This window comes from Rhinolophus sinicus, linkage group LG05, assembly GCF_036562045.2.
Source record: "Rhinolophus sinicus isolate RSC01 linkage group LG05, ASM3656204v1, whole genome shotgun sequence".
Classification (NCBI taxonomy): domain Eukaryota; kingdom Metazoa; phylum Chordata; class Mammalia; order Chiroptera; family Rhinolophidae; genus Rhinolophus; species Rhinolophus sinicus.
In genome coordinates, this window is record NC_133755.1 from 6702309 (window position 1) to 6721980 (window position 19672).

At 47.8% G+C, this 19672-nt stretch overlaps 1 protein-coding gene across 13 annotated transcripts in view; it reads left to right on the plus strand.

Annotated features, from left to right (window-relative positions):
• Positions 1 to 19672, plus strand: part of LPIN1 (lipin 1) — a 111421-nt gene that overhangs the window by 25093 nt on the left and 66656 nt on the right. For 8 of the 13 annotated variants that reach the window (XM_019751161.2, XM_074331697.1, XM_074331698.1 and 5 more), the window contains exon 2: positions 574 to 630. In XM_019751161.2, the coding sequence (XP_019606720.2) occupies positions 574 to 630 (57 nt within the window). Of the gene's footprint in view, positions 1 to 573; positions 631 to 17907; positions 17997 to 18207; positions 18361 to 19672 lie in introns of those variants that run through there. The other 5 variants (XM_074331700.1, XM_019751379.2, XM_074331702.1 and 2 more) reach the window with 2 other exon arrangements.

Consider the following 19672-nt stretch of genomic DNA (forward strand, 5'->3'; position numbering starts at 1 on the left):
ATTTTACATAACAAATAATTACAAAACACAAGAACAGATACAAGGTACAAGAAATTTGACATACCGGTGACAAATTTATGATATTTACGTATCATAGAAGGCCAATAACTCTTCATCGTTGCAAGTTCGTGGTAAGTTCAACGAAACTGATTATCATATTCCAGGATATTATTTTGCATATGGATATCGTTATTGATTTCTAGAGGTACACTTTTAACTCATAAGAATAAATAAAAGAATTAAAAACATTTATGTAGATACGGAATTAGTACTACCATGAGACCTGGTCTTATTTTACTATAATATAAGACCGGGTATAATATAATATAATATAATATAATATAATATAATATAATATACTACTGGGTCTTATATAATATAGGACCGGGTTTTATATTAATTTTTGCTCCAACAGACGCATTAAAGCTGACTGTCTGGCTAGGTCTTATTTTTGGGGAAACACAGTACCTATGTATAATGTGCATCCTTAATTTTTCCCTCACAACTTTGGGCAAAAATATGGTAATTCCAGAACATTTCCATGAAATAATTTCTAATGTTTTTGTTTTTCAGATTCCAATCATGAGAGACCCTGGATGGATTCGAAATGTGTGGTCTTCAAACATTAATGTGAGTGAAGTTACTGTGAATGTCCTAATTATACTGTTACATTTTGAGATGAGAGAAAAGACTCTTGGTGGCTGAGTGCCGTGGGCAGATGCAGTCCCCAAACCAGGACCCCACCGCTCAGCTGAGGCTGCCCCATTGGCCTGGGGCACTTTCCAAAGGCTGGAGAAGCCCCAAGAGGCTAAGAGCATTTTGGCTAGCTTCTAATCTCTTCTCCCTGCATCCATCTTCCCCCAGGCATCGATTTGATTTTGTCACCTCCCTGATTACGCAGCATTCTGTAGTTTCCTGTCCCAACAGGAAAGGTTCTTGTCAGTACTCCTGCCATTGGTGCCACATGTATCTGATAAGAGCCCTGCAGCTGCCCCAGCCCCTCAGGGCCCTTCTGCAGATTCTGCTCCTCCCTCCTGCACCTGTTGCTTCCTTTGTCCTCCTGCCTCGTCTCACTGACCTCTGCCTGGTCCCAAAACCTTAGCCAGGCCCTTCAGATTGTCTCTGCGACTGTACTTAGTGCTTTGCGCTCTGCTCTGCCCATGGATGCTGTCTTCTGGGCTCTCCCTAGACCCCAAGTTCAGCAGGCTGAGGGCCAGCACCACCTCCACCGCTCACGCCCATTTCAGCTTCCAGATGCTCTTGCTTGCCCTGGCTCTCTGAGCCCTGGCTGTTTGGGTGGTGGTCCCAACCTACATCCTAGAGCACTCCCCTGGCCGGAGCTATGCTTTCAGCTTCAGCAGCATCTTACCACTTGCTATACACCCCATAGATCTTAAAGCTGAGACCCTTGTCTGTAGAGAATAGATGTGAGGTAATAAGTTTGCAGGTAGAGACGTTCAAGAAAGGGCTATAGGACGGTCCAGGGAAGAAGTGAGAAAGCCTGAACACTTAGTTGTCTCTCTGTGGCCTGTCCTAAGCCATGGGGATATAGAATAAAAGTAACAGTCTTCGCTCCCAAAGAGCTCAGTCTAGAGAGGGACTTCTCTAGAGCATGGACAAAGGGGATTTGCTGGAGGCTCATGAGGCTTAGTGCCATGCCGGCCAGAGTGAGAGAGTCTTCCTTGAGATGAGACCAGAAGCCCCAGTTAAATGCAGGAAGAAGGCTGCTGAGGAAGGCCTGGCCCCAGGAACTCTGTGAGGAGAAGTTCTATTTCCGAGGGGATTGGCAGGGACGGGGCCCAATCAGAGGCCAGGAATGCTGACCTGTGGGCAGTTAGTGGCAGTTGAACCTGGAGTGAGGGGAACCATCCTCTATGGAGGAGAGAAGGGGCAGGAAGTCCCGGTAAGTGTGTCCCTCTCCTGTGGGTAAGTGTGCAGGCTGCCAGTCATGAGGTGGTCTGAGGCTGCTTCCCATGGCCAAACCCCCGTTTTCCAGACCCAGGGGCCTGGAGCCCACGGCCAACAGGTTTCCAGCCCCAGGCTAAGCCCCAGTGGCTGTGGCATAAAGAGAAGAGGGCAGGGAAAAGAATCAGTTAGGTCTCTGCTACTTGCCCTGTCCTGGGCCCTTCACAGGCTCATCTAGTGACAAGACAGGAAATAACGGAGAAGAGAGTCAAAATAGGAATTTTCTGCTTCAAGGGCGAAATTACAGAAAATTGTTACCATCTAAGCAGGGGCACTGGTTTAGGAGTCCAAAGTCCTGGCACACGTGACATTGAGCAAGTTAGCTAACCTCTCTAAGCCTTAGTTCTTTCTGTGTACATTGGGAGTTCATTCAGTCCTAAACATAAAGGGCTTGCTGTTTATCACAGGCATTGTGTAGAAGAGATACGGGGTTTGTAACTCAGCATTTCAAAAAATGCTTCCAAGACAAGGTGAGCCATGTATGGCCTTGAAAGAGGCGTAAGTTGGCCAGACATGGAGGTAAGAAGGAGCACGGAGCGTGTGGTGGGAGGAGGGGAGCAGTGGGAGGGGAACGTGGAGGAGAAGAAGGGTGCTGGTGACCAGGGGCCTCATCTGCTTTTCTAAAGACCTTGGACTTTATCCTACAGGTAGTAGAGGGGGTGGCATTGAAGGGCTTTAAGTAGGCAGAGTTGTTTCAGATTAGAGGTAGTCATGGGGGGTGGAGGGCGCCTGGAGGCAGGAGGCAGGAGTTCATTGTTGGCCTGGCTGAGTTTGAAGTGCCTGCAGACCATCCACGTGGAGGTGTCCAGCAGGCAGGTAGTCAGATGTGTGGCCTGGAGCTGAGGGGAAGGGCTGCACTGGAAACACTGACACGTGCCCGTGTCATCGGTAGGGCAGTGTCACTGAAGTCTCTAAGGGGGGCAAAGTCACCCAGGGGGAGTGTACGGCACGGGGAGGTGGGTGAGGGCATGTAGGTGGGTTTCCAATCAAAGTCTCTTCTTATCAGAGTAGTTGGTAATTTTTATTCTGTTATCCTTAGGAGGTAAGTTTATAACTTCCAAAAGTGCTTAATGATGCGAAAACCAAAAATGAAGGGGAAAAACAATGGGGCAGAAGACTCAGAATCTCGCTCTGTCTCTGTCTGTCTTCTGCATAGTCATGTTGCAGATGTGCTAGGTACCGGATTCAGTGATGAGTGTGCCATGGTTGGGCCTTTCCTTCAAGTATTCACCAACCAGTAGAGGAGATAGAGTATCTACAATGACACGGTGACAATGCTTTGTGAAATATACCACAATGGAGTCACATGTGGGCTCATTCATACAGAGCAGCCAGTGATTAATTCTTCATGGACTTGAGGACATTTGTGGACAGGCTTCTGTAAGAGGTCTGGCTCTCAGTTTGAAGACTCTGGCCCTGCAAAGCAGAAACACAAAGAAATACTCCCCGGGACACCTACGCCTTCTATCCCCATGCACACGCACAGATTCATCCAAGACAAAAGGCCTTGCATTCTAGAGGGACAGTTGAGCAACGAAAGGTCCACGCAGACTACGTAACTGGTCTCGCTCAGGTGGCAGATGTTGTGCTGCGATTTGTTACGTTAAGCCTACCTCATCCTTCCTGTTGTGTTTACAACGAGCAGCTCACACTTGAAAATGCCTCCTCCTTGGCCACCCTGTGCTTTGATTGCAACATTTCTCAGAAGAGCAACAATTCCCAGAAGTCTAGATTATCTTGGCCCTGTTACATGAAACCACATTTTGCTTATTCCTTTTATTTCTTGTTGTCTTTAGGTTTGACAAAGGACTGGATTAAAAATGCAGTTTTTTTGGAGGGAGCCCATTTTTGTAGGGGGAGGAAGTGAAAAGGTGCCTAGATTTAAGTTTATTTTTGAAGAATTTCATCGAAGTGCTTCATGTGCCTGGTGTCTAGAAAATCGGCTAGGAAGTGCTAGCTCGTGATTAAAGCCGGTTTCCTCTTCCTATCCCCAGTCTACGTATCTCCTTTGCACATTACCCTGTGGACTTACACGCTGACAGAGGAGAGTCTCGCTGATGCTCACAGAACGTCCTATGCAAAAGCCTTCTCCTTTCTTTACTCTGCCGTTTACATATGATCTCACCTGGTTTGAGAGTGTTCTGTTCAGAGTGTGCCTTTCTCTGTATGGGGTTTTCCTTGTGGGGCCGTGGGTTTTTCCTGGAACTTACGTTGGCCTTTCTTTTTACTTGTTAGGAGGAGGAGCTCCCTGACTCCCTGCCTGTCTCCTTCGCCCCCCACCCCCAGCGCGCGCGCACACACACACACACACACACACACACTCACACTCACGAAGGGGGCTGTAGCCCCCTTTGCAGGTACTCCAGGATGTAGCTCACTCCGTAGTATTTCTTCAGTTAACCCTTCCCTTTGCTGTTTCCCACCTTACAAATGTAACTGAGTATGTTCTCCATTGAAGGTGCCCCTTCTGTTCTCTTTATTGTTGTGAGATTGTAGGGTCTAAAGTTTCCTTGAAATGTAACAAGATACGTGGAAGTAAAGGGAAAATAAACGCCTGCTTGCCTGTTCTCCACCTGCCATCTGCCCAGGTGTTCTCTCCTGTCCGTCCTTGCTCGTGGAGTATTGCACAAGTGTCTGATGACAGTCACTGAGTTGCCACCCAGCAGTGCTGTGCTGCCTCTCCTACCCAACTGCTTTTTTTAAAAAAACACATGAATCATTATAGTCCCTCTGCATCGCGTATCTGGCGTGGATTAGTGACAGGCACCAGCACAGTCAGATCCAACAATAATGTATTTAGTTAGAATCTTCTAGAGAATGGTCATTTCCTGTTCAGTGAATTCCTAGGGTTTGTAGAGCCATCCCAAGGCCCCTTTCTCATTTGTGCATAGAAACATTGTATGAATGTCTCATTTTAATGTGTTTTCTTAATCCTTCCATTTACCAATCCCTTCTCCCACCCAGTGGGCATCTTGTTCTGAGTGGCATATCCTTGTGTTCTCTGTATATGTACTAGATGGTGACCTCTTTGAGGACAGAGGAGTCTCTTAATCAGTTAACCCCCATGTACGTTGCGTACAGTAAGCACTCAGAAATGGCTTGTTGTGTAAATGAGTGCATCCTTCATGACGTCCCTCCTGCTTCATTCACAATAAGAACGCTGATATTTTTAACAGCAGCACATGCCTAGTTACTTTTTATTAGCATGAGTATATTTTTATTAGAGTTTATTTTTGTTATTCTTATTACTATAAGTATATATTAGCAACCAGCCATTATGGCCCTTGATATGGTATTTGAGCATTCATTTAAAAATATTTATTGAGTACCTACTAAGTGCCAGACACTGTGCAAGTTACCTAAACAGAAATGGTCTTTCCTTCGGAGTCTGTCTGCTGGCGAGGGATTTTTATAATAATTGCACACACGAATGGAACATTCGATTATAATAAATATTTTGAATGAAAGCTATGTAGAACAGTGAGAGTGTCTAACAGGGAGAATTGACAAAGTTGGGGAGGTTAGTGATGCTTGAACTGAGGTCGAAGAATGAATAGCAGTGAACCTGGTGAAGAAGGGAGGGGATTCTTCGTAGTGAGAGCAGCATGTGCAAAGGCCCTGGGGTGGAAGGAACAGGGCAAGCTTAAAGAAATGAAAATGATCCAGTCTGGCTTCAGCTTAGGCTACATGGAAAATAGCAAAGCCAGGGCAGCGGTGGCACCTGACATGTAGTCAGATGTTTGATACTGGAGAAGCGGGGGTTGAGGGGGAGATGTCTGTCAGAGCGATGCTCCCTCATTCTGATGCCCTCTGGCTGGTCCATCTGCCTCTGAGTCTCCCGAGGACCCTGTGGATGAGTTGAGCATTGACTGAGCTATGTGGTCCTGGGGTGGATTCGCCATTACAAAGCAAGGTGCGACAGAGGAGAACTCAAGCTGAGTAGTGTTGGGACAAGGAAAAATGCTGCCTCCATCCCTCCCTCCTGTTTGAAATTGAAGAAACTCCCAACTGATTCTTTGTCTTGAGTATGCTGTGCTCTGCTCAGAATTTCCTCTAGGTTGGTGGTGCCCAAACCTTCACTTAGACTTCCTCAAGGGACGGAGAGGGGAGAAGAGAAAGTATTGGGTGGGACATCATCCATTTTCAAGTTAAAGTCAATTCATGTTAATTCCTTCTTCTGAAACTATCTCAATAGATTTTGAAATGATTAGACATGCCCAGGGTGTCATGGACCCAGGATTGAAAGTTACCATACTGTGCGTGTTTTTGGGGTGGGGGCAGCTGGCAGGGCTGACGATGTAAGGTGTCTTCACCCGTGAAGTCACATCTCAGACAATGTAAGTGATCGGTCAGAGCTGATGACCCTCTAGTCCCCGCTTCTTCACTTTCCGATGTGGAGAACAAGGTCTTGAGGTGACATGTGCAGGGTCTCGTGAGTGACAGAGCACAGCCCAGACAGAACCCAGGTCTTCAGTTCCTTAGAACCAACCGTGTGTAGGACACCCCAGACTCCAGAAAGACTTGAGGGATATTTCACTGGGCTTGTATCCTCCCTTTTCTGGGACGAAAAAACACAGAGTTTGGCTGAGGCCCAGGTCACATTTAGTGCAGAGATCAGGGACAGCCATGTTCCCCCTGGGGGACTTGGGGGACTTATGTGTAGACCCTGGGGTCTGGCCTGGGGCAGACGTGAAACTCACCAGAATCTTTCAGAACCGGCTTTCTCTCAGAGTCCCTTCAGACAGAGTTCTCTAGTCCCTTCTCTCCTGTTGGGGCCGAAGCCTCGGTTGCCTTTTCTGGGCAGCGTGCGCTTCCCTAGAACAAGTTCGTCCTGGGGGTGGCGGGGAGAGCAGCTAATTCAACCCACACACGGGAGGAGCCGGTGGCAGTCTTCCGAGCCTATCTGCCCGCCTCCACCCAGCACCGTGCCTCTGTGGGTTGGGGACATGGGTGGCACAGTGGAGCTTAACCCGGAATTCTCAGATTGGTTTTGCACAAGAGACAGCAGCTCACTCTGGAAGACAGAAAGGAAGAGAGAGAGCTGATTCATGGAGTCAGGGCTGGGACGAGCATGAAGGGAATCAAGTTCAATTTGCTGCCTCGTGATTAGAACTCTTCACATCCTTTTTCAACCAGGGGTCCGGCTGGGAGCTCCCAAGCTCCAGACACAGCCCAGATGGTCCCTGCCCAGGCATGACCTGTCTCCTGAGGTCCTTTTTAGTGATCACAAATCGACCTTCTTTCATTCTTTAGATCCTTGGGAATGTACAGATAAATATAATCCTCACATGTCACCCTTGGCTACTAGGCCACTCCCCACACTGGGTTTTCTTTTGCAGGTTAAATAGCTTTGGTTATTGCACTCAGAGCCAGCCTTTCATGCTGGGTCATTCCCTTCCAATCAGGTGTGCTGCTGTCCTTATGGCTCTTAAGTCTGATGGCCGGCACTGAATACAGCTTTGTGAGTGTGGCCTAACATGCAGAGAATACCAGGAAAAATGACTTCCTTGGTTGCAGGCTAACGGAAGTATCCGTGCAGCCCAATATGACAGGGAAATGCAAAGGTCTGGGATCTTACTCTACTGAGGCTGGCGGGGTGCCTCGTGGCCCATTGGGCATGCCAACCTGAGGAACACCCCTTCTGGTCTCAGTAGAATACTATACACTTTTGAAGATGGGAATCACAATTTAAGAAGCAAGTGAGTAATTTTTAGACCCCAAATTTTGGTGGGGAGGGGTTGACGTGATCTGTAGAGACCATAGAAGCGCCTAGTATTTAGCTGAAATGATCTGTAGCTATGGTAGGTACTGCTGCCTCCAATGGCATTCTCTTAGGACAGTTGAATATGCGAAGTTCTCACATGATCTCCTGAAAGGTGCTGTGTTGCATGATGACAAGTGAACAAAGCAATGTCCAAATACAAGGCAGTTATTAGAATGCACTGCCCAACATTTTACCGTCAGTAACCACGAATCCATCCAAGGTACCATGAGCTGGAGACGAAAGAAAAAATTGTCTTCCGTGTAGGAGCTTCTTTCATATGTGACTTTTTCATCACGATTCAAAAGCACCATCCAAAGAAGATGTGGTAAGCAGGTTTTGGGCATCTGAAAGACCAGGAGAGCTGGCTCTGACTTGGCATTTTCTCAGAGCGAGAAGACCCATGGTTCATGAACCTTCCACTCTGATGTATAACATTAGGTAGTAGGCATTCTGGGCATGCCCAAGGAAATGGCTTATGAGAGCCCCACTCTGATCCGAAGCATTTGTGTAAAAACTGGGCTGAGCAGGGCACTGGATGTCTCCTGCTGTGCAGCCAGAAGTCTGGGCTCCCAGAGTCACACCTGAGCAAGACTCCGTGTGCTTTGTGGGATTCTGTTCTGACCGTATCATAACTTTCCACTTTGAACACCATTTAGAACTATTTTCAGTTGCTTGGACAATAATTCAATAACTGTATCCTGTACTTAGTCGTGATTTTTGCCTATGGCTTAGGCATTTCAAAGAGCTCATATATAGCTTACATTTCTTGGAATTGATGCTTTTTCTGCAATGACATTTATTACTGAAATCTCTTAACAGTACATTTAGTAGATAACACCAAATTTTCATGCTTTGTCAAAAATAGATAAGGTAATTTATTCCCTCAACATTTCTTCAATTTGTTGGAGTGCAGCTTTCTGAATTAAAAGCCTCTTCTATTAGCTTGTTGTGAATTCAGAAATCAGCAAGGCAAAATCCAATTTCATGCAAGGGTTTGGTCATGCTGTGCTCCAAGCTTTCTACCAGCACCAGTGTTGACCAGGCTTTGTTCTGAATTCAATGCTGGTCTCAAACTAGCTCCACGCACAGCCTTACTCAGTCCTCACGCATAACTTCTTATCTCTCTCTCTCTCTGAGCACCACTATATACTGACATCACAACTCCAGTGACGTCATCACAATCCTGCCAGTCAACCATGAGCATTTCCTGAAGTCTTTGCAGAGAGCACAGATGAAAGGACGATAGAGAGGGAGAGAAATGGTAGGGCAGGCGGTGGGGCAAGAGAGAGAAGGGTAAGACCATGCCTATCCTAGCAACAGCCAATCAGTGGTGGCCTAGGCTGCTGAGAACTAGACAACTAGGAGAAAGGAAAATCAACCAGGAGGCCAAAGTTCCCATGAGCAGGGATGTCCATAGGAAGCTGACGGAAGTTTGATGGGGTCCTATCAATATGCACTGCAAAGGGAGAGCCCAGGCTTTCTTCAGCAGCTAAGGTAAATGGCAGGCAGGGAGGGTGGGGCGTAATGAGGTTTCAGTAGCTTCCCTACGTGCCAGCTTCTCAGGCACAGCACTCACCGAAGAATGATACAGTGACTGAAATCTGGGGACACTAGAACCCTATAACAAGACTTGTGGAGGTTCGATTCTGTCTTCTGTTAACCGGTTTGCCGTGGGCTCCTATACAGCTCTCCTCATCTACGAAGTGTAATCGATGGCCTCCTGGAGTTCTTTTAAGAATGAAAAGCCATGATCCATAGCTGTAAAATTTAATTTACACAAATAATTTTTCCCAATGTTTTATTTTATTAACATGGGAAATGCAAAGGCAGTGCCATTTGGGTCCCAGCGTGTGATACTGAATGTATTTCCAGGGAGTTCTCCAAACTGGTGCCTGATAGGAAACGCCGAGTCTGATTCCCGTTAGAAGGACAAGAGGCAGTAGGGACAGGAACTTCAATTTCCAAACCAGGACCCAAGGAGCATCTTTGTGAAGTAGGTGAGGTTTGCCTTCGTCCACTCCCGACCCCTCCTTTCTCCCTTCATTTATTCCAGAGAGCTGAGGTGTTTGTAATACTGACAGCAATTAGTAATACAATAGGAATCAGCACATGAGTATTTATAGGAAGTACAATTTCATTTGGATTTTAAGATAATGGGTTTTTTCTTTGTTTTGTTTTATTTGATTTCTGGCTTGGAACCGGGGAGTTGTCCGAGACTTCTCTAAACAGCCAGCTTGTGTAGACAGACACTCACACTAGGACCCTTGGCCAGGAAATGTGAGCACTGTTCCCCAAACACTTTTGTCTCCCCATCTCTGCCTTTCTTTAATGGCTGACTGAAGAAACAAATCAGTTTTCCTCATCCCAAAAAGGACTTAAATGTGGGGGGAACAAGGGCTCTCATTTTCCAGCGTGGGGTCAGGACTTAATGCCCACAGAAAAGGTGCCACCCACATCCCGCCTTGAGCCTGCGTGGTGATGGGTGGTGTTACTGCTGGAGCTGCCATTTTCATCTGCTCAAAAATTTACATTTGTAAATTTTGTCCCTTTGTTAATTCTCCATGGCAACCAACTCCTGCTCATTGCTCGACTGGGTAATTGGGTATCTAGACCATCGTAGACGTCCTCTACCTGAGTTGCCTTTGCTGCCCAGTCTTCCTGTCATCGTCATATGGCTTGCCCACCATGGCCAGATTGCAAAGACAGAATGACACCTCACCCCCTTATGTAGCCAGACTGATTCAGCCCATTCCATATATGTTCTCAAGCTAAATGACTGTTGGTCCTCGGGTCTGAGGACTCGACAGAACCATGTGTCACATATGATTGTCCTAGTTGTGGCGTGGCCATCTGTGTTAGCTTATTGCTTTTATCCAAAGTGAAAAGGAAACTTCTGGTACTTTTAGGACAGGAGCTAGTTTTGCACCTTGGAGGGAGGCATGGCACCTGCCAAAGGTTGGCGCCTACCCTCCCAGAAATTGGGAAGTAGGGCCACCACCTCCCTTATTGTTCACGTTCCACACAAGTGGTTTCTAGGACCTTCAGACGTTTCTGAGTTGTACAGATGTCCAGGGGCTTATTTAGCTTTTAAAAAGATGTATTTACATTTCAGAGTTCCAGAGAAATAATTTAATAATGAGAAGTGCGACATAGTAAATGCTCTAAGAAAGGGAGGAAGACAATTTCTTCCTTTTATTGTACCAGGGAAGATTAGATTTCTTCTCAATCTGTATTGACCCTACACCAGAAAGGGGCAGTTGAATCACAACAGTACAGTTCCTTTTGCAAGACTGAAGGGACAAAGGATGGAGAGAGAGCCCAAAAGGTAATAGAGAAAGTGTTCCCATGGAAAGTGACCCTAAGGTAGCCATTCCTAGGATGTCAGCAACCTGTCTAAGACTTGTGTATTGTAGGTTGAGAAGATGACCTGGGTCAGTCCGATTTCTCTTTCAAAATTTCGGAGTTAGGGGACTGAAGTGGAAGGTCATGTAAAAGTCATGTGAAGGGCAGTGGTACATGATGAGCTGTGTGTGGCCAGCTTGATGAGGGAGGAGAACATGGGAGGAAGCAGAGGAAGCAAGGTGGGAGAGAGAAAGGAGGCAGAGCTAACCAAGTGGAGAGAAAGTGAGCGATAGATCAAGGCCCATTTCTGGAATTCCTGGCTCCTTTCACTATATCATACTCCATACACGCACACGCACACACACGCACAGGCACACACACACTCACTTACTTTACTTGAGTTGGCTTGTATGGGTTCCGTTATATGGACATTTAGAAAAAATATACATTATATGTTGACTCTTGGCATCAGGGGCTGGTTGAGGGGAGGGTGGGCTTTGAGAGAGAGAATGACAGTCAGTCAGGTACAGCATGAAGGGAAGTGGACCCTTAGATCACTGGCTCTTATATGTGACTGTCTCATGGGGAGTTTGCAATATACTGATTCCTGGGTCCCACCCCAAGGACTGTGGTTCATTGATGCAGACTATGGTCTGGGCATTGACAGTTTTAACAGTTCCCCAGGTGATTCTAATATGTGACAAGTTTTCATGGGAAACACTGCTTGAGAGTGTGAGGGGTGGGTGAGAATGTTCAATTCTAGAATTATTTCGTTTATTCTACCATGTTTCCCCGAAAATAAGACCTAACCGGACAATCAGCTCTAATATGTCTTTTGCAGCAAAAATTAATATAAGATCCAGTCTTATATCATATTACATATTAGACCTGGTATTATATCTCATTATATTATATTATATTCATATTATATATATTATATTATATTATATTATATTATATTATATTCATATTATATATATTATATATATTATATTATGTATTATATTAGACCCTGTATTATATTACATTATATTATATTGTATTATATTATATATATTATATTATATATATTATATTATATTATATTATATAAGACCCAGTCTTATAGTAAAATAAGACTGGGTCTTATATTAATTTTTGCTCCAAAAGACGCATTAGAGCTGATTGTCCGGCTAGGTCTTATTTTCGGGGAAACACAGTAAGAACAAGAGATGATGAGATCCATGATTTGAGGTCTCAGAGTATAGAGTTACTTCCCACCACCAACCCCAGGTTTTAGGTCAACGATTAAAGACATTGTATTTTGGCTCCAGGCAACAAGTAGGTGTCAATGTGGATGGGTCTTGGCAAGCAGCGTTTAAATTCTGCATGTTAGCAGTACGGTATGTTGGCAAAGCATGTCCTTTTCTGCCTTTCTGTTTGCTTACAGCTTACAGCTTATCTTAAGTGGGGGCAAACAAAGATCTATCAGCTGAAAAGTTTAGTAGCTGAACAATTACCTGGCCCAGCTCAGAGCTCTGTAACAGGCTGCATAGCGCCTTCTCTGTGGGAACCTGATTTTATTCCGGAGTCAGCTTCTCTTACTGAGGTCAGAGGCTGGGTCACTATGCTTAGCTTTGTGGTCCAGGTTTCTGGTGGGGTTCCACCTTCATGACCTCATCTAAGGCTACGTACCTCCCTATTTTCACATGCCATCATCACATTGGGAATTACGGCTTCAATATATGAACTTGGAAAGAGTGACAGACATAAAAATTTAGTCCATAGCAGATGCATTTCTCAGTTGAATTCCAAATATTTTTCTTCTTGGGTAAATTTATCTGGTATGGACCCTCATATGGCCTTGCCAATGATTAAAACATTAGAAAATCTCATTCCTGCCATCTCATCTCATCTCTCCTCTTCCCTTCCCTTCCCCACCTTCTCCATAATCCAGCAAGATGCTGCTCTACTGTGCCTGGCGTCTATTCTAGTTGGCAAGTGCTTGTGCCACACCAAACAGTGTACATATGAATCCTGGACAGGCAAAGATGAGACAAGTGTTCACTGTGAGGCTGGGGGAAAGCTGGGAAGGGTGAAGACCATATAGCTGATCTTACACACCCTGATCTGAAATCCACACCAAAGGTCATAACGTCCAAGGCGTGTGGGCTGTTTTATGGAGACTGGGTCCTGCAGACCTGGAAGTGGACCTGGAAGAGGCGACAAGTAATAGTGTAGCAAAAATATCTTTCTTGTCCTAGCCTGGCTCATTAGGAATCTTCCGCGTTTGGCCAGAGGAGAAAGGGTGTCCCAGCCCCTCTTGATCACAGGGGACACAGGCTGGGAACCACTGGTAGGACAGGAATGGGACTTGCTGCGTATCTCCCTCACTCCATCAGGGGCCACCCAGGGCCTTCCTCCAGCCGCTGCACACACCAGGCCACTCTGCATGTGCTGTTCCCTCTCCCATCCTTCTGCTCCTCCATGACTGGCCTAGATTAGGCCAAATTAGTGCCTGCTCAGGCCACTGAGTTTGGCTGAATTCTCCTCTTCAGGGGTCAAGCAGGTGAAATCCTGCAGAGGTATACAACCCTTGGGTTCATAGCGATGCTGAGCAGGTTGACAGTTTTTATATGTATTTATGTAATTGGCCGTGATTACTGCCCCAACCATACACTGACTGAGGACAGAGGCCCTGTCTGGTTTGCTCCCCCCAGTGGAGCCCCCAGCACTCCACACAGGGCCTGGCACAGGACAGACACTCAACAGAGGAGGGTTGAACGAAGCCAAGGGCTTGTGACTGAGCGAGGGACGGGTGGTGGCTGCTGTCCAAGTGGGTGAGGTAGCGTGGGCCCACTGGGCACAGCGGGTCCCGTGAGTGCAGCTCTCTCTGCCCCAAGCCTGGGGAGTTTCCTTGCTTCCCTGCTGCGCTGTGTGCATGGGTCCCATGAGTCTTTGGCTGTGCTCAGCACATGGCCGAGGGAGGGTACTCAAGGCTTCCTAATTAATATATCTGTTAGGGTGAGTTGGGGTGGTGTGGTCACCAAGATCCCGCTATGGCCAACTGTAAGCCTCTCCCCTTTATCTCCCTGTGACTTCTTTCCCTCTGCACGCCTCAGCCCTAATCTACGATCCTCACCCTAATTTGGGGATAGGCCCTCTGTGCTTTGGTTCTAGACATTTGCTCCCCCTGGTTTACCCTCCCCCCTGCTCCTCTCCCCATGGAGCCCAGGGCCTCTTGTACCCACGTCTTCTCCCATGAAACTTGCTTTGGTCGGCCAGCCCACCGGCATCCAGGGGCCTGGTCCACCCCTGGTGGATTTCCAGGCTTCTCTGTCCTCTGCCCTCTGAGGAAGTGAGGTGGCACCAGGGATCGCTGGTTCCCACCTTGACGCTTCAACAAGGCACTGTCCCCACTGAAGTCACCTCCTCAAGGGCCCCAGCCAAAGACTGGCCTTGGATCCTGAGAAGATCCCCTCCCTTCCTGGAAGCCCTGCGCTGCCAGAGACAAATAAGTCGTTGTTCACTTCACTGAACACTGCCCTCTGCAGGAACACCTCTCTGTGATCCTCTCTGCCGGGGCAGTGACAGAGCTAACCACCGAGGCCACCTCTCACTTGTCAGGAGACCAGTCCACTGTGTACCCACCTACAGTATTTGATGGGGATGGTCATCCTCCTGCCTCTCCTCCCAAGAAAATGATGTCATTGTCACTGGCTAAACGTGGGGAGGTTTTCAGATAACAGGGCTGCTTACACCACTCTGGTCACTTTTATATGCAGAGGACTAGTCCTTGTTTAGCCTTACACCTCCTTAGCAATACCGTGTTCTCTGGGTGTCCCTCCTCAGAGGGCGGCCAGCAGCCATCTGAGTCCTGGAGGGTGGTGAGCTGGGCTAAGCACTGAACAAATCCTTCTGGGAATCACCACTCCTCAATGTACAGGGTTCTAGAATTTAAAAATCTTTCAAGGCAGCAGCACTCATGCTATGTAATTTACATGATGGCCTTTTGCATCCTTAAAATGGATCTATGGATTGAGCATCTGCCTCCCCCACCCCACTTTCCAGATTGTGAAACTGAGTCTATAGAATCAAGGATGCCTGCATTGCTTTGCTCTGGCATCACTCACCCCTCCTTCCTCCTCTAGCCAGCTAGAGCAAGTTTTATTCATCCTGTTCCTTCTTCTCTTCCTACTTCTCTTCTGACTTGGGCTGAAAACGGCAGGTCCTGGGATTGGCCAAGGGGATCACCTCAGCCACTGTGGCTGAGTCACAGCTCTTACTACCCAGTTGCTGACAACACAGCAAGGGCCCTCCTAGGGGGACTCCAGACAAGGCCCATCAGAAGTGCCAGGGCTTTGTTGAATCCAATTTAGTTTATGGTGAAATATGAGCCTAGTGTGTGTTTTCTCCTAATTGCTTGTTTGAAAAAATTCCCCCCTTCTAGTCTGGCCCTGTTTAGATGTTGTGGCAGTACCAGAGATGGCAGGGAAAGTGCTTTCCCTGAGGTGGCAGGTTAAGCTGGGCACTCATCAGACCTCACTAGCTTGGGGTCTAGCTGGATCCTGTTAAGATGAGCCGACTTGGGTGAACCCCAACCCCACTCTGCCCCCATGTTCGTCATTTGTAGGATGAGTGCTTTGGACTGGATTTTCTGTTTTTAGACTTACAGTCTCCAAGCTTTAATAATTCAAGGTTTATTTTAAACAAATGCTTCACTTAAGTGGCCTGAAGTTGGACTTTGCTTCCAGAAAGCCTTTCCTTGTAGGGTAGACTTGCTTGTTGACACCAAGGCCAGATGCTCCCTGGAGGGAGGGGAGTAGAGAGGAGAACACAAGACTTCCTTCTGGGGCCCTGCAATTTACATTCTGAACTCTGGTCTCGGGGAAACTAGTGGAGGGATCTCACTTATAAATGCTGATCGCCTTGTGTAGCTCCCTCCTCTGAAGTGCCAGCAGGGAGGAGGTCACCTGCTTTCATGGGAGACGGGCTGCCTAGCTGGGAGTTTCCCCAAGACTAGCTAACAGGACATCCACACATGGCCAGTCGGATGGAAGATGCATCACCTGGGCAAAACTCCCGAGGCGGCAGCCCCAAACTCCAGCCAGCCCTGGAGCTTCTCCATTGAGCTCCAGAAGCCTTCCCGACATTTCCGCTGGGGTGGCCGGAAGGCATCTCAAACTTAGAGCCTGAATTTCCGTTCAAGTCCACCTCCTCCCTCTTCCTTCTGCATCTTAGTAAGGAGCACCAGTGTCCCTCAAGTGGTTCAAGCCCTGAATGCAGATTTCACCCTGGATTCTCCTTCCTTTCATCGTGTCACACCCTATATGTCAGCCAGTCCATGGGGCTTATCTCTGAAATATACCTGAAGTCTTTCCATTTCTCACGACCATCCCCGCCTGCCCTTCGCCATCAGTCTGAGCCCCCATCATCTCCGCTGGTTTCCTGCAGTAGCCGCCAGTCTGAGCTCCCGCTCCTGCCCCCTACAGTCTATTTTTCAGACAGCAGAGAAGTGTTTTGGAAATGTAAATTAGATTCTGTAATTCCCAGTTTTAAGCCCTTCTGGGAATATCTCAACTCCTTAAATTGGCCCACAGGCCCTACAGCTTTGGTCCCTACTACCTACCGCTCTAGCTACCCTAGCCCTGGCCCCCGACCCCCGCAGAGGACCTTTACACTTGCTGTTTCTGCTCTCCAGACTCAAATGCTTCTTGTCATTTAGGATGTCAGTTCAAATGTGACCACCTCTGATCATCTGACTGTCGACATAAAAACAACCAAACCTGTAGAGAATTTTTATGAGTTTATTTGAGCCAAAAGGGGATACTCCTAGAGGCAAGATCTCGACAGATTGAGAAAAATGCCTCCTAGAGTGACAGTTTTGCCGTTTCTCTTATGCGTTAGGAATTAAGGAGGGAATGTAAAGAGGATTACATAAAGGTGGGATTGGATTACAGGACAATTAACAAGACTCTGTGCTCCCTTGAGGGTAGTTACACCTCTGAGGGCTCTGAAAAAGAGGATTACTTTGTCATTTCAAAGTGTGTTAACCTAGATGCACAAGGAATAATGGACAGGGCTTGCATAAGGCAAAGATAAACCTTTTACTAAAGTTATGTGTCTGGGGCATGCCTACCCACCATGACCTGCCCAGTTAGGAATTTATAATCAGATCACCCTGAGAAGTTACTTTTGGTCACTGGACTTGTCAGTATTATTACAGAACCCCTTTTTCGTTCACATGATCTAAATCATTTTGCCATCAGAGATTATTTTACTCTTTATTTGTTCCAGGCCTCTTGCTGGTGAATGGAGGCTCCAAGGGGGCAGGGCCTTGTCTCTCTTGTTCAGAGCTACAATCCCCAGTGATAGGTACTTGCTTAATGAATGAATGAATGAAATGTAAATCACCATATGGCCAACGCAGCTGCCCCGTTATGGTTGAAGAAATAAAGACCGGGGTCAGAAAAGTTAAGGGACATGCTAAGTCCCAATGCTCAGGAAGAGTAGGGCCCAGATGCCATCCAGCCAGGCCCTGGGGGGTGGTTCCCTGCGGTTTACCAGGCTGCCCTGATCACTGCAAGCCTGAGCATCGGTCAACGTCAATCTAGCCTGTTGAATTAAATATAAGACTTTGGCTTGGGGGAGGAAAATCAGAAACATGGCCTAAGGTTCCATGCCCACAGGAAAGCTAAGGTAGGCGATGAAGGAGGGGCTGGCGCACCCAGGCCTTCCTCGGAGGGAGTCTCTACCGCCTTGGGCCGAGCGGGCTCTGAAAGCGGCCAAGAAGCCCGCGCCTCGCGGTGCCCCTCGTGGCCAACCCGCTCGCACGGCTCCGCCCCGCCCCTTTAGCCCCGCCCCCGGGGCCGGGTCGCCCTGACAGCTAGCGTGAGCAGGGCTGGGTGTTTGCATACAAAGGAGACCGCGCACGCGGCGGCCGGCGGTGAGTTGCAGCCTCCGCACCGCCGTGGGGCCCAGAGCCGAGCCCAGCCGCTGCCTGGGCCGGGCCGGGCCGGGCGGAGCGGAGCACGGCTCTGGGCGAGGGGCGTGCGCCGAGGCCTGGGCGGACCGGGGCACTGCAGCCGACCTGGCGCCCGAGGACCGAGCTCTTTCCCCGCGGCCCTTTCGGGGGAAGTGGTTACGGGAGGGAGGGGGAGAAACAGGCCCGGGGATCCGGCTGCCTCGCGAGCATCCCTCGGGCCTTTGCTTTCGGAGCGCCCGCAGGGCTGCCATCGAGCCGTCTGGAGGACCCGGCGTCGGTGGTTGGACCCCGGAATGGCGGGACTGGCTTGATCCAGGGACGACGGGTGGGTCCTATCTGTGCGGCACGCAGCCCCTGCCGTTAGCCGAGGACATTTTTTAAAAAACATTTTTAGGATTCCTGATGTGCAGTTAGGAAACTGAGGCGCCTGGAGGTTGACCTACATGCCCAAGGTCACACAGCTGCTGGGCGGCAGGCTGAAACCACGAATCTGGCTGGGTTCTCAGGTTACAGTCTGGTTCCGCGCCGGCCGGGCCTCTGTGCACCTTTTCTGCAGTTTAGTGGGTGCTAGGCCTAGTTAGTTCCATCTAATGCCCCTGCAGATTATGTTATTTTGGGGAAGGATGGGGAAATGTAGGATGAAAAGCGGTGTTTTGGAAATAACTTTTAAGTGCCAAAGTGCTAGAGTGTAGGCACCTGGCTGATAATTGCGTGGAAGGTAATCATTGCAGAAAACAGATGTCAACCCTATTTTTAACCACCAAACAGGAAACTTGAACTAAAACAACTGGCAGTGTTAATTCCAAGAGTTTTTAGGATCCAGTAGTTTTCTTGGGATGGTAGGAGTGTTTTGGAAAAGAGGAACTTGAAACAGTTTTTTCTTTTTTTTAAATTGGGGTATGATGGTGAAATTTAGTGTTTATCTTTTGTTCCATAATTTGGGTCTTATGAATTAAAGTAAGCGATTGAAGAAAATGTATAGCAATCGAGAAGTAAACATACACTTACACTTTTTCCCCCTAGAAATGTTGGAAGACCCGTTCTATGGTTCTATATTTTGATAATGCTTCATATTTGCCAACATTAGTTTTATTACCAAGCATTTTTGTGTGTGTTCTGGAGCTTTTATTCCTGTTTGTATGTAGTAGGGCCACGTGGTGTCGTGGAGCCAGGCCTGGACAGAGCGCTGGACCCAAACTTAGTGGGTCTGGAGGCCTGGGCTCTATTTAGTCTTAGTGTTTTCTGCCTTAGCTGGCTGTGGGACCCTGTGCAAGAATATTCACCACCCCAGGTCTCAGTTGTCAAAAAATCTCATCATTGTGGAAAACAGTGGGTTGCAGGGCCAAACCTGCTGGGTCTTACTGCCTGGGAGAGAACTTGAGGGTTCAGGGGAGGGACTGAGGGTTCTCCTGGTCTGCTGTCCCCCTCAGAGGTTGGATGGAGGTGAACGGACCGGGCTCATTCTGGAGAGGAGCTGGGAACTTTTCCATACTGGTGATCTGGCCCCATCTCTCAACCTACTGACCAAATTTTGTGATTCTTGCAACAATTTAAAATTTTTTGCTGGTGCTGAATGCTGGGGCTTTCCAGAAAAAAGCTACAGGCTGTTAGGATAGTCCTGGCTCTGTATCGATTGT